This window comes from Fistularia commersonii, chromosome 13 (assembly GCF_037954325.1).
Source record: "Fistularia commersonii isolate RoL2024-O1a breed Wild chromosome 13, RoL_Fcom_v1.0, whole genome shotgun sequence".
In the NCBI taxonomy this organism is placed as follows: Eukaryota; Metazoa; Chordata; class Actinopteri; order Syngnathiformes; family Fistulariidae; genus Fistularia; species Fistularia commersonii.
This window is the reverse complement of record NC_141296.1, coordinates 6,884,275-6,898,697: the sequence shown is the minus strand read 5'-3', so window position 1 is coordinate 6,898,697 and position 14,423 is coordinate 6,884,275. Positions and strand designations below refer to the sequence as shown.

At 39.0% G+C, this 14,423-nt stretch overlaps 2 protein-coding genes across 2 annotated transcripts; one reads left to right on the top strand and one right to left on the bottom strand.

Annotated features, from left to right (window-relative positions):
* The first annotated feature begins 116 nt into the window (after positions 1 to 116).
* stard14 (START domain containing 14) lies at positions 117 to 5,222 on the top strand. The gene is made up of 6 exons (XM_086158670.1): positions 117 to 395; positions 624 to 771; positions 1,114 to 1,217; positions 1,354 to 1,471; positions 1,569 to 1,621; positions 3,302 to 5,222. Exons 1-6 carry the CDS (start codon positions 222 to 224, stop codon positions 3,506 to 3,508), a joined length of 804 nt encoding a protein of 267 aa, XP_086014796.1. The 5' UTR covers positions 117 to 221; the 3' UTR covers positions 3,509 to 5,222.
* A 404-nt stretch (positions 5,223 to 5,626) lies between these two features.
* On the bottom strand, positions 5,627 to 8,876 carry pdzd11 (PDZ domain containing 11). The gene is made up of 6 exons (XM_086158676.1): positions 8,801 to 8,876; positions 8,193 to 8,300; positions 7,889 to 8,029; positions 7,671 to 7,769; positions 6,959 to 7,019; positions 5,627 to 6,667 (listed from the first exon to the last, which is right to left on the bottom strand). The coding sequence occupies exons 2-6, from the start codon at positions 8,283 to 8,285 to the stop codon at positions 6,633 to 6,635; spliced, it is 429 nt and encodes a 142-aa protein (XP_086014802.1). The 5' UTR covers positions 8,286 to 8,300; positions 8,801 to 8,876; the 3' UTR covers positions 5,627 to 6,632.
* Between the last annotated feature and the right edge of the window lie 5,547 nt (positions 8,877 to 14,423).

Here is a 14,423-nt window from a genome sequence, read left to right as displayed (position 1 = left end):
TGACGTGGGAACGGTGCCTGCAGGAGTAGCTCAGGAATTCAGCACAAAAATCCTGCAAGACTCGCTCGGTCACCCGCTCGCTCAAAACCGTGGCGGCAAGGACGCGAAGCGGAACAGATCCTCCAGCCTCGACCGCAGACCGGGTCAAGGAGCCAGGGGTAGAGGTACTTCCAGTCGCGCATCCAGACAGGTCCCTGATTTTTTTTTTTTCCTTTCACACCATGCCATTGTCCAGTATCCTGCCGGACGAGGCGGCTTTCTCCGACTTTAGAAATCAGTGTTTATCCACGGAGAACTGGTTCAGCAAGTACGACAGTCATGGGATGCAGGTGTGGGTCGAAGCTGCACCTTCAAGTAAAGGCAATTATGTGGCACCCAAAGTCCACAAGATCAGGGTGAGTAAACTTGGGATTTCTTATTAATTTAATTTTGTGTTCATCAGGTCCATTGTCAACCCACCTGGTGCTAAATTAAGTGTGTGTGTGTGTGAAAAGACAAGGATGTTTCAGCTGCCATCATATCTGATGTTCCTCAAGCGTGTGTGTTTCTGTGTAAAAAGACAATCAAGGATATTCCATCTACCACCATGTATGACGTTCTCTGCGATTTTGTGTGTGTTTCAGTGCAAAATGATAATCAAGGACGTTCCAGCCGCCACCATGTATGATGTTCTTCATGACAGCCAGTACCGCAAGAAGTGGGATCCAAACGTGTGTGAGAGTTTTGACATTGCTCGTCTCTCAGCCAACGCTGATGTGGGTTACTATTCATGTGAGTCACATCCCTCCATTATTTTTTTTGGCTTCTCTTTAACCTATTGACCTCTTGGGGGCAGACCCAGCTCTTACAGGAATTCAAGAAACCATAAGCAATTTTTTTTTTTTAAAAGTGCCTATTTGACTTTAAATAGATGCATGGCTACCATTTTGCCATTCACCAACAACCGCCCCCTCGTTCTGTTTACACTCACGTAAGAGGATACAGCCCCCTTGCTCCACTGCTATATTTATTGCCAAAACAAGACGAAAGTGCTCATATCGAAACCGCAAAAGCACTGCGTTAAATCAGATTTTTACCTCTCTTCCCCCTTTCTTCTTCTCTGTCATTCTGCAGGGCTTTGTCCAAAGCCAATAAAGAATCGAGACGTGGTGACACTGCGTTCGTGGCGGGTGATCGATGATGAATACGTGATCGTTAACTTCTCAGTCAAACACCCGGTGAGACAGCCTCTTCAAATACCGAAGGCACCCGGCAACAGCTGCTTCCCCTCTTCCGTTGTTGAAAATTGTTGTTCTACACAAGTCTTGTTAAGTGCTTCGATCAAACTTAACTGCAGTTTTATATTAAATACAGAGATACCCTCCTCGCAATGACTTTGTGAGAGCGATTTCCATCCTCACTGGCTATTTCATCAAGTCCACGGGACCAAATAGCTGTAGTTTTACCTATCTCTCACAAGCTGACCCTAAAGGTAAAGAAATTCAGCAATTTGTCATTTTTCTAAAGCAGCACCTTCATGCCTGAGATGTTTTGTTTTTTTTTTAATGACTCCCGTCCGTCCCCCTCAGGGTCTCTTCCGAAGTGGGTGGTGAACAAGGCCTCAGAAGTTCTGGCCCCGCGGGTACGTAATGTAACACGAGCATTGTGACTTTTTCAGTGCCCGTGTAAGAGGGTGCATGAAAACAGCAGCGAGGAGATTGACGAGTCGATCTGTGAATGTGGGCGTCTTCACAAAGTGGTTTCAAAGTTGTGTTATTGCTGTGCATGTGTGTGCGCTAAGCTGAGGGTTTCGTGTATCTGAAAGGACAATGGTAACCATAGAAACCCCATTTAATGGGCTGTGTCTGTAAGGTTGCTGACAAAGGAGTTTTTCTCAGCCTGAGATGTTGCTTCCCTCCTGGTTGAACTTGTTCCCCGGGTTTCATACACTCACGCTTTGAAAGTATTTCCAACAAAGTGTGTGAGAGTGTGAGTGTGAGTGTGTGAAACCTCCACTCAAAGGCTCATGCATTTCAACTACAATGGAAAGTTGACTTTGGTTATTCAAGGTGGTTTCTGTTAATCAGCCATTATCGGATTACAAATTTTGACACAGATGTGCCATCCATTTTCGTCATTTATGTCATTTCAAATTTAAATGATTTAAATTAAATTTATATCAAATTTACCTGAACTAGAAAGCAAGAAACCTCAAACATGCTTTTAAGCAAATAGAAGTATGGTGATGTCAGGATAAAAAAAGTTGAATTCTAAAACTAAATGCTTAGAAAGACCTTTTATTGTGTTATTCAGTTATACATACGGCACAACATCAGGGAATTTGACCACTGCAATAAATCCATCATGGATGAACCATGACCAGAAGGAAGCTACTGAACAGCTCCAGGGGAGCAGTTAGGGGATCAGTGTCGTGCTCAATAACGCTTCAACATGACAGGAGGGGTGCAGGAATTGAACCAGGAATGTTCGGTTCTAAGGATGACCATGATGCCCCTAATTCGTTTTTTAAAATATTACAGAAAATGTTTAAAATCTGTATTAGTCAACAGTGCAGGTTTTTAAAAACTATTTAAAAAAAATGTAATGGGTATACAGGGGTACGAAATCAAATTTAATTAAATGTCAGTCAGACTGAGGTCCTCTTAAACTATAGAATTTGTTGAAAAGATAATTGTGGTATCTGCGTTTTAGATTTTCTTTGCCTGTTTTGGTTCTACAGGACTGTCTCAGAAAATTAGAATATTGTCATAAAGTTCTTTATCTTCTGTAATGCAATTACAAAAACAAAAATGTCATACATTCTGGATTCATTACAAATTAACTGAAATATTGCAAGCCTTCTATTATTTTAATATTGCTGATTGTGGCTTGCATCTTACAAAGACTCAAAAATCCTATCTCAAAATATTAGAATATCATGAAAAAGTAATTTTTGTTTTTTAATTGCAGCACGGAAGATAAAGAACTTTATGACAATATTCTAATTTTCTGAGACAGTCCTGTATATATGCCTTGGGGAAGTATGATAATGGAAACAAAAGTACTGAGATTGCTATTGATATTTTGTTGTTTCTGTTGTGTCACCGAATAATCAGTCAGGTATTTGCTTTATGAAATGTCAGACAATTTGACGCTTATGTATAGAAGTATTTGCTCCCACTCACCTCAACAGCTTTCCATGTACTCAAAGCATACATTTCTCTTATCTTTAGGTGTGCTGACTAAAAATCAAGGAGTGTTTTGCGCATTGTCAGATCGTACCCTCATATAATCCTATTATCTCTCAACCACATACTTCCAGGTGTTGAAGTGTGTGCACAAGGCGGGACAGAACTATCCCCAGTGGAAAATGCAGAACTCCCCTGACCACAAGCCCTGGCTGTTCGCCGAGCAGAACACCCTGCCCATGATGGACCCTGCCGAGCTGTCCCTGCAGAGAGCGGACTCTCTAGAAAATGTGGATGAGAGTTCAACAATGGATGATCAGGAAGGACAAGAAAGCAGTTAAATCACACTGAGATGTCGAGTGGGACACTGGAGGATGGCCTGCCCCCTGAGCCCCCCCTGACTGTAAGGTCGTCTATGTCCTCTGAAATATTTAGTAAGCACAAAAAAAAAGTTTGCATCTTAGGATGTTTACAGCTCTCCCAACAGATGGTGAGGTTTGAGCAAGTCACCTCAAGCTTGAGCCAAACTAAGGCTAACAATTCAGTGTGTGTTTTTCCAGTTTGGAAACACTTTCTGTTGGCGTACATATAATCCCCATTATAGTTATTATCAAGCATATGCTTTCAATGTTTGCATGCGGTGAGGCTGTGAAGCACTTAACACCTCATTCTGCAGGACCACATTCTATAGTCATGTGGCCATTGAGTTTTCTCTCAACAACCCCTCTAATTACTCCTTACTAAGAGGAATGAAAACTGTATGGCATTGTGCATTATGATTAATGTTGATGTACTCACAATGGACTGCCAAAGGTGCTAGTAACAAAGTAATTGTCACTCTTCATATTATTTGAATATGGTGTAATATTATTTGTCTAAATATAAAAAAACGCACATGTTGATAGTGTCTGAATTAAGTCTCTCTTACCCCAAATTTTTCCTACTGCCACTTTAAAGTGATTTGTCGTTCACACTTAGTATTGCCTTCCTATTATGCAATATGAATAATGTACAATACCTCTGTTATTTCATATTAGTAAGGTTATTATAGGGGAAATACTCTTGAGACATTGATCTGCTAGTCTTAGAATTCGGGGGGAAACAAGCCATAAAATGATTAATGAAGATGTTGCTAATATGCATGTTAACAAGCAGCTACTAAATAATGACAGCGGTCTTAAAGGGGTTTATGACAGCACTACATTACAATAGGTCCTCCTCCAGGACTTAATTTTGTTCTGTGATTCTACAATTGTTTTACTCCTTTATTTGAAACATCGGCACTGTGAATGAAATAACACTGTTTTTTGTAAGCAACATAAGGGGTCGGATGAAGTATCTATTTTTAAAGTCTGCTTTTTTTTTATTGCTGGAAAATGACAAACTTTTTTTAAACAATCTTTCAATGCAGCTAAAAAGTTTTGGGGAACACAGCGTACATTTGTAGTGACACTCACTGACCATCAGTATGTATCCCAAAATTAGACCAACATGATCTTTATAAAATAAACCTTGTATAAAATGAGGATCTTAAGGGTTTGTTTTTGGTAATTTTTTAAGCTCTGTTTAATGCTGGAATCTTTATTTTCCGCCACAATTTAATTTTTTTTGCTTTTTTATTTTTCTTCCCTAAGATTTTATTTGAAGGTACCACTATACACCATGCTATACAATAGAGAAAAGCCATGCAAATTCACTGACTGTATTATTCCATTACTGTGCAGCCATTTTGTTTTGTGACTTGGAAGTTCTACAGACCTTAGATTGTGCATCAGTACAAATAGGGTTGACAGTTGTTCTCTGTAATGATGGAGGATTGTTTTACCAGATCAAATGTAAATAGCAACTTTGTATACTGCAATTGGAAAAACATTTTCCAGTTGTAATTGGTTTTGATTTATTTATTTTAAGTCAGTGTGAGATGTTGAGAAAGTTATGATGGAGAGCCCCTGGAATGAAGCCTGTCAGAAGAGTAAAAATGCTCTCCTGATTGTATTCCATGTTTTAAAAAAATGGTAGCTTATTCAGTTTTTAAAATAAACTGCACAAGATAAAGTGTTTTGGGTCTTTCTTCAAGTATAATGTATTCCCAGATCCCTGTAAATACAAATGTAATATATATATATATATATATATATATATATATATATATTTTGGGGGGGGTCCCTACTTTTATTGAAATTGTCAAAATATATAGGCTGAATTTTTTTCACTTGTCAGTGACAGAAAAAGACCGTGAGGGTTGACCTGTTCCCTTAATCTCACTGCATTCCTCCCAATGAAAACATCTGCCTCTACAGAAACCACTACAGAAACCAAGCTAGGAATGAAAACAAGCCAGGCTTCTCTCTTCAGAACAAGCTAGTCCAAACCTACCTGTTGTCTAAACTTTCTCCAAGATGCAAATAAAATAAAGAGATTCAAAGGTTAATTTCATTTCAGAAAATATAAAACGGTAATCTGTGTGATGTGGACATTTATTAGTTATAAATGAATCAGACGGAAAATAATTACATTAGTCAGTGTTGATAAAGTATATACATGATTTCAAAGTTTTGAAAGAAACTGACTAAAATATCCAAATGATCGGCTGTTTGATATAGTGATTGGTACTTGTGTATCATGGCTGTGGATAAAGCGTATTATTTTAATGGACCCTCACACAGTGTCAGTCCAAGCCAACTATTAGACATCTTGAAAATACACTGCATGCATTAAAAACACGATTCTCAGTCCCAAAGCTTTGTACAGGTGCAAAACATTTGTCTCATAAAAACAATCATGTATTATAAACCAACAGCGAAAAATACTTCTCTACACTATAGTAGTACAACAAATGCTTGAAACCGGTCAGAGAAGTATATTTACATTTGTGTCTTCCCAACACTGTCACAATTAATAAATGTAAAAAAAAAATGGATAAATATTTTCCACAGTGATGTTCAGATTCTGTCAGAAGTCTTCCATGATTAAGTCTTTCTCTGCAACGCATTTTTCATTGAACAGAAGTATAGACCAGTGCCATCAAGATAAGTGTGCACACAAGCGCCGCACACACATGATTAAAATCAAATCCTCTTATTCGAGTTTCAGGAAAGAAGTAAAGGCCACACTTAGTACCACTTTCCAGGCTCAACAGGATATTTTACCTAATAAACAACTTCTCTGACCTGAAATATATTCTTCCTGTAGCCAAGAAAAAAATAGACGGTTTCCACAGCACAAGTTCTTAGGCAGCAACTGCTGAATTTTTAAGCTGGCATTTCAGCTTGTTTAGCTTGTTTGAGAGGAAAAGGCGTGTGTGTGGTGGTGGTGGTGGGGGGGTCATCAGCTAGAGTACAGGGAACAAGTGTGTTAGTCATATATCAGTAATGTTGGTTCTGAGGCAGAATGGAGTCAGTGGGAGGGAAGCAATGTAATGCAGTGATGTACATTTCCATGTCGTTGCTCTGAAAATGTCTCCACCTAGTGTACAGTCCTCTCCTTTTGTCTCTGGTAGTCTGATAAAAGAGCACAGAGAACATTGTAATTGTAACAAAAATGTCACTAAAATTTGTCACAAAGATATAAATCAATTAAGTTAAAGCCGATGACGCATGACGATGTGAAATGAGAAAAAGCAGTTTATCTATTAAGTAGTCAGAATATGTCCTATGACTTAATATTTAGTTACATTTAGTTAAATTATTACAATTAAAATAACTGCTTTGAAAATCATGATTGTTGGTCGATGCAGATTTATTTGAATACATCACTATGCTTTTTGTATTATATTTACAAATGGTACTTACTGTAAGGAAAGAAGCGAACCTTCATCAGGATTTCCCGTGCCGTCTTCAAAATCTCCACAGCCTAAAAATAAATAAATGAATAGAATACCTTTAATTCATTAACAAATTAGGGAGGGGAAACAAAGGCCATTACACAACAGTTGCACATCTTATTCCTCAGCAATTACTTCAACATGGTCTTACTCTTCTCACAATGAAACCAAGACAAACAGCTAAGTGTTTACACCATTATCTTATCTTTCACTGACAATAATTTGATGACAGTCTCGCATTCAATTTCAAAGCATGTTTAGTTTTTAGTCTCAATGAATGACAGACTGTTTATTTTTGACGCCACATCCAACAAAATGGGCAATCTGGTCGTTCTTAGATTTGTTTGGACTCCCCTTTTTATAAACACGGTGTTCTTGTTCCATCTAGGTATAACTAATACATGAAACATGAAACCTCACATCAAACAATGCCACATATCAATGGAAATAAGACTTTTTTGATTATATTGCTACTATTGCCTCTGATAATCTGACTTAATTCTTTACCCAAATCCTAATTAATCCTAGTACACATTGTTTTTATCTTTTAGATATTGCACCAACATGGTTATAGTATAGATGATTTTATAGTATAGCTTCCTATTCAAAAAGAGAGTGCAAATATACAAATGTTAATCGTTATGTATACTTTAACACAGACAAATCAAGCTCTGACTTACTCTTGAGTGCTCTATGTCTTGAAAATCAACATCATTCACAGAGAGAACCTGGTCTCCCTCCTGTAGACCAGCTCTGTGGGCATCAGAGTCAGGGACAACCTTCCAACAGAAACACGGGTACAAAAGTAATAAAATAGTTAGAAAATGAGCAGATAACACAACCAGTGCTTATGCCAATGTAAAAAGAACATTCTGAACACCAGGATTACGCCACACACCTTGGATATAAAGATTCCCAGCTGTGAGGCTTTCCCTCCACGGATGTTGAAGCCCAGCTGTGCTCCTGGAGGCTTCTTTAAAACAATAGTGCGGGGAAGGAACTGGGTGAGCTCGTTGTTGTAGTCGGGGTGGTGAACCCGCTACAATTGTAAGACAGGAAAGCATACAATGTCACACTATGAAATTATGACTTGGACGACTTCTATGAGACTTGCTCAGATCTGTCTGATCGCAGAGTTAACCAATATAAGGTAGGACACCTCTCAGATGATGGGACAGTTAGAGGTTTTGAAGCAAATATACCTCCTGTGGGGGTATCCATGCTGGTGGGTTCTCATAAGAGGGCAGAAACACCACTGGGAGCTGATAGTCATCGTAGGGGATCTTCTGATCCATTGTTCCCGATAAAACCTAAGGGTTGAATAATATATCACCGTCTTAGGAATAAGTTCATGTACGTGGTAATGTGCTTTAACAAATTTTCGGTCCTTATACACATCAATGGTCAAATGTTTACAAACGGCGCACGATAACCCCTTAAGACACTGAAAACAACATATGTAACTTTTAATAAAGTATGGTGTCATGTGTGCTGCTTTCAAGTAACTTATTGCCCGTTACTTCATTTGATAACTGTATAGTCAAATTAATCTGAAATTTTAAAACATCGAAAGATGATTCAAAACTGAAAAATCCCATTGACACTCATGTAAATAGATCGCCAGCTCGGGCTAAAGTTAGCTTCCTAGCTAACTTTAGCAGAATCGAAAAGAGCCAAAATTCATTACATGACACATTTGTCCGGAGTTTGTTGAAATGATTAACTCAAATAGAAGACCAATATCCTTGGTAACCCTCAAATGAAATTGTAAGACCGACGTTAACCAATAAAAATACACAATCACTCTCACCCAGCTGTTTTAAAGGATGGCAACCATGGACAGTGAAACCAAAGACAGCAATTAAGAAAATCCTTCGAGGAATTTTACACAACACTGCCACCTACTGGCGCGGAGGAGGAACTACAGCATGTAATCCAAGGCTCAATGGATTATCGGTCAGAATGCAGCCAGATTTCCCACAATCCAAAAATGTGCAGCAGTTTAATTGGAAAAAAATGAGTGAGTGAGTCTGTCAGTATATGTGGCCCTGCGATTGACCGGTGACCAGTCCAGGGTGTATCCCGCCTCTTGCCCGATGACAGCTGAGATAGGTTCCAGCATCCTCCGCAACCCTGAGCAGTAGACGGTGGATGGATGGACAGAACCAGACCGAGATGGTATGTGTTTTGGGGGAAGGAGAAGAAGTGAGCTGGTTTCATATTTTGGAAAAAATAAAAGATTGCCAGCAACAATCACAGAACAAAACAGGTTATCTCAGATTAGTTTTGTTAGAGATGTTTATGTCTGTGTGTAGCCCAAAAAATTACATGTTGGGTAGTATCAGTATTTTTTTTTTTTTTTTTTTGGTACATTTAAAGGGAACTTTTATGGGGGATGATATTTGATTACACTTAACGTTCCACATCGAAAAAAAAATGGCATCTTTCATTGTTATTGTTTTTTTGTAAAGAATTGCTGAAAAAATTATAACAATTCATTAGACACAATAAGTGACAAAAAATAGGTTATCCAGTATATTCAAGTATGTGCCATGAGCAACAGCCAAGACAAGATACTTAAAATCTGAATAAAATAGAACTATATTTTACCTCCGTAGCAGAGCAAGGCCATGCTGACTCAATAAGTCTTTAGCTTTAGATGATTTAAAACCATTCTGCAGCAATACCTGTGATTCACTATCAATAGAAAATGAGCAGATTTGTAAAGCTTGTCCAGTAGTCGCTGCCTGTAAATGTTTTTTAAATGTTTTTTTAACATGTTGGCTCGCATATATTGATAAAATGATTTATTATGTTGCAATATCTGCACAATAGATTATTGTTTTTTCAAAAAACAAGTTTAAATGTAAAGGTTGCACATATCGAAGAAAAATGTGTTGTGTCGTGATAAAGCTGAGGAAATAATATGTTAAGATGAAAAGAATCGTTTACTATTCTGTTCACTGTTTGTGTCCTTGTGTTCCCTGCTTCCTTGCAACATGTTCCTTTTTGTAACATTTTTGTTTGAACAGTATTTATCTTGGACTTCCCTAGTTTAGACATTTTCAGTTTGGAATTTCTTATTTAGACTTTCTTTGTTGAATCGGTTGCAATCAAAGTGTAAATCCATGTTTATTTTTTCCGTCTATTTAATAAATCCCTCGACCTTGTTTCCTTACCTGACTTGGAATCAACAGAGCCTTTCCCTTGCTTTTATAACCCACACCCATGACAAAGACAAAAGACTGTCTGATGAAATCATCTGAGCCACGTTTTGGAGCCACCCTATGAATCTTGTATACAACAATGGAAGAGACCGCTCCGAGACTACAAACATAAGTAAACACATCCATCTTGTCATAACCGTCCTCGGCATATAATCTTTAGCTGTAGTGGATATTTTATATTTTTCTTTTTCTAGTTAATTAGAACCTGTTGAGAATATAAAGGACTTTTTTTGAGACTGTGAAGAAGTGCTGTTGCTTGAGGCCTTTGCCATCAACTAACAGGTCAACAAGGGAAGTTGTCAGGGAAACTAGAGCTGTTTGAAGCAGTTTCTTTGCCCTGCAACTGATTGTAATCATGGTGTCTACCTATAAATATAATTCTAGTGTAATATAAATCATACCACATGATTCAATCTTACTTTTAAAAAAATCTCCACAAAATATTTCTATTCATCTTATCAACCCTTTACAAAACAAACGTTCCATTCAGTTTTAGTAAATGTCTCCTCCCAAAGATTTTGTGACTATATTACAGAACTTTGGGCAAACTGTCTGACTTTTTTTCAAATCCCGTTTTTCATGATATTATTGCTCTTATCATCATGAGACTAAACATTGACTTAAGGTTTATGACTTACTGATACTAGGTTTATTTGAGCTGCAGAATATGACGTCTTATGTATCCATGTGACATTAACGTCTCTTTTAAGAAACTAGAAGTATTTGGTAATTGGATAGTACTTTATCAATCAAATCTTTGATAGATTTGATCTGTTTCAAACTATACGTATTACACTATAGCAAATCGCATAGAGAAACAGCGTAACACAAGATTTCTTGTTTTTCTTTTGCTTCTGCCTTTTCCTATCAGGAGTTCCCACAGCAAATCATCTCCCTCCATTTATGTCTTTTCTCTGCATCTTCTTCTGTCACCAACTAACTTCATGTGCTCTTTCACTCCATCCACAAATCTCTTATCTGGTCCTCCTCTCGGGCTCCGCCTGGCAGTTCCAACCTCTCCATCCTTCTACCAATATTATCTATATCCCTCCTCTTTATATGTCCAAACCATCTTAATCTGACTTTATCTCCAGAACATCTAACATGTGCTGTCCTTCTGATAGACTAGTTCCTCACCCTATCTTTCCTCAGTATTTTCATCTCTCCTACCTCCGGCCTTGTTCCATGTCTTTTATTCAGTGCCCTTGTCTCTAAACCAGACAATGTCGCTGGCCTCACCAGCATCTCTCATTGCAAAATTTCAACTTGCCAGCACAATGACAGTTAAAAATCTTGATCTTGTACACCTCTCCTTTTATTCTGTCTGATACCAGATATACATCATCAAACCAGACACTTTTCTCCATCTGTTCCAACCTGCATATACTTGTTTCTTTACCCCATTTCCACACTCTCAGTTGCTCTGGACTGTTGAATCCAGGTGCTTAAGATTTTCCATCTTTATCTCTACTTCCTGTAACAACACTGGTCTTCTTGGGTCCAAGAACCTAACCTTCATTCATCTCCTTTCAAGGCATACCTTCACCTCTCTGAGTTTTCCTCCACCTGATCTCTGTTCTCACTATAGATCACAATAGTACCTGTAAAAATCATAGTTTATGGAAATTCCTGTCTAACCTCATCTCTTAGACGGGTTGTTACCATAGCAGACAATAAGGGGCAAACCACTGTCAACAGTCTAAACTAGTCTTCTCTGTCACCCCAGACTTCCTCACACAGTACCAGAGTTCCTCTCTCAGTACTCTGTCATATACTTTTTCTAGATCTACAAAGGCCCAATGCAGCTTCCTCTTATCCTCTCTGCATATTTATCAACTTTCCCCAAGCAAATACTCAATCGGTTGCACTCTTTCTTGGTAAAAAATCTATCCTGCTGCTCATAAATGCTCACTTCTGCTCTCGTGTCTAGTTTCTCTTCTCTTTTAAATAAAGTCATTGTACTCCTCAACTTTATTCCTCAAGAGTTACCTCATTTCTGAATGTTTGCCATGTTCTTAAAACATGGCATGCCCTCACTCTGTAAGACCCTGTCCAACTTTCCAGTTAAAACCTCTACTTCCATCTCTTCTCCTTGATCCTTCCATACCTTCCAAGGTATATTATCAGGACCAACTGCCTTTCTACTCCTCATCCTCTTTAATGCCCACCCCACTTCCCCTTTACTAATCTCTGCTACATTGTGGTCCACAACAGTCACCTTTTCTACCCTTCGCTCTCTTTCATTTTCCTCATTCATTGACTCTTCAAAGTACTCTTTGCATCTTCCCATCACATGTCTGGTACCTGTCAGTGAATTTCCCTCTCTATCTCTATCCAAACCTGCTGCACATTCTTCCCATCTCTTTAACCCTTGTTTCACCAATCAGTGTTAATCATTCTCTCCCTCCTATCTTTTCAACCAAGCATACAAGTCATCCTGCATCATTTGCTTGGCCTTTTCCTATCTCAACCTTCACCTTGCACAGCATCTCCCTGTACTTCCCTCTACTCTCTTCAATTCCCTCAATCCCTCAATCTTACACTTCTTCTTCGTTAACCTCTTTCTCTGTATCATTCCTGCACATCCTCATTCCACCTCAAAGTCGTCTTATCTACTTATCTTACAGAAACCCCAAGTACTCTCTTCCCCGTCTCCTCGATCACATTAGCTGCAGCTGTCCAATTTCCTGGAAGCTCCTACTCACCACTAGTCTGTCTCAACTCCACCCTTAACATCGTACAACTCTAACTTTTCAGTGTCCACTACCTCTGCTTTTCCTTTGTCCTCTTCCTCTTCCTTGCCATCTTCATCTTCAGCTTCACCAGATTCATCTTTCACACCACCATCCCAGGCTATCTGGCCCCATTCTCACCTACTACTTCTACGTACTCACTGATCTCCTTCAGATTACATTGTCTATTAAAGATGTCATCCACTTGAGTGCTCCTAACTCTGCTTTTATTAGTTGCCCGATTCGCCTGCCTCTCCTGGAAAAAAGTATTTACTTGTCCATTCTTTTTGCAAAGTCTACCAATATCTGTCCCACTGTGTTCCTATCCAGGATACCAATCCTTCCTCATCACCACTATTGCCTGCACCAACATTTCAACTGAAGGCTTCACCATTTACCACTTCCTTACCTGTGGGGATATTCTGCATCACTTCATTTAACTCACTCCAGAGTTTCTCCTCCACTAACACACGTCCCACCCGCAGTGCATAGCCACTAACAACACTAAACATCAATTTCAAGCGTCAGACTCATCACTCCCTCTGACATTCCTTTCACCTTCAGCACATTCCTTCAAGATAACCCCTACTCAACATCTCTTTCCAATAGTACCGCTATTAAGCTTCTAGACATTTTTTTTTTATTTTATCTATTTTTATTTCATTATATTTTATAAATCCCTTGCTGAGTTTTTTTTTCTCTGCAATTAATCCATCATGGATGAACCACGAAAAGTTGGCAGGCACTTAGCAGTGCCAGGAGAGCAGTTCGGGGGCTCAGCGTTTTGTTCAACTCTTTGACAAGCTTGGGGGAGCAAGGGAATCAAAACAGGAATGTTTAGTTCCAAGGACAACGGCTCTAACCCCCTGAGCCACACTTCCGCCCCGTATTATCTTCCCACATGGTATCCTAAACACACAAATATGCTATGAAGTATAATTCAGCTCCATTAGTGGAGCACTTTATTGCAAAGTGCCTTTTGATGCAGCAGTAATAAGGGGCGGCGTTAGAGCGATCGTCCTTGGAACCGAACATTTCTGGTCCAATTCCTGGCTCCTCCTAGTGTGTCGAAGTGTTCTTGAACCCCTGGTGCCACCAGATGGCTGCCAACTGCTCACGGTTTATCTGTGATGGGTTGAATACAGAGAGAAATTCCCTGCAAGGGATTAATAAAGTATGATATCTTAAATCCTGTTCAATTCAAGATAACCTGTTGCTGATGCTGTGGAAACTGCAATTGAACATTATTATAACCCCAGAGATAAAGCTAAAGCTGTAAACTAACTTGCTTCAAATTCACTTGCTCTTAGTTTATGGCTTTGTCTGCTCTCTGAGGGTGGATGTGCCTGACACTGTGTCTGCATGTGATTACACTCCCAGGCCAGCCCATGCACAATTCGAAACACCCCCTATTGGCCATTGTGAGTGGCTTTAACCCCCACCCCCCCTGCACACAAGCTCCATTGATGGAGGG

What these genes read in the sequence shown, in the direction of transcription:
- stard14 (XM_086158670.1), top strand. Translation starts at nt 222, where the DNA reads ATGCCATTGTCCAGTATCCTGCCGGACGAGGCGGCTTTCTCCGACTTT. An exon ending in CCAAAGTCCACAAGATCAGG is followed by an intron (nt 396 to 623) that starts GTGAGTAAACTT and finishes TGTGTGTTTCAG; the next exon opens with TGCAAAATGATAATCAAGGA. An exon ending in ACTTCTCAGTCAAACACCCG is followed by an intron (nt 1,218 to 1,353) that starts GTGAGACAGCCT and finishes TATTAAATACAG; the next exon opens with AGATACCCTCCTCGCAATGA.
- pdzd11 (XM_086158676.1), bottom strand. Translation starts at nt 8,285, where the DNA reads ATGGATCAGAAGATCCCCTACGATGACTATCAGCTCCCAGTGGTGTTT. An exon ending in CATGGATACCCCCACAGGAG is followed by an intron (nt 8,030 to 8,192) that starts GTATATTTGCTT and finishes TTACAATTGTAG; the next exon opens with CGGGTTCACCACCCCGACTA. An exon ending in GGTTCGCTTCTTTCCTTACA is followed by an intron (nt 6,668 to 6,958) that starts GTAAGTACCATT and finishes CTCTTTTATCAG; the next exon opens with ACTACCAGAGACAAAAGGAG.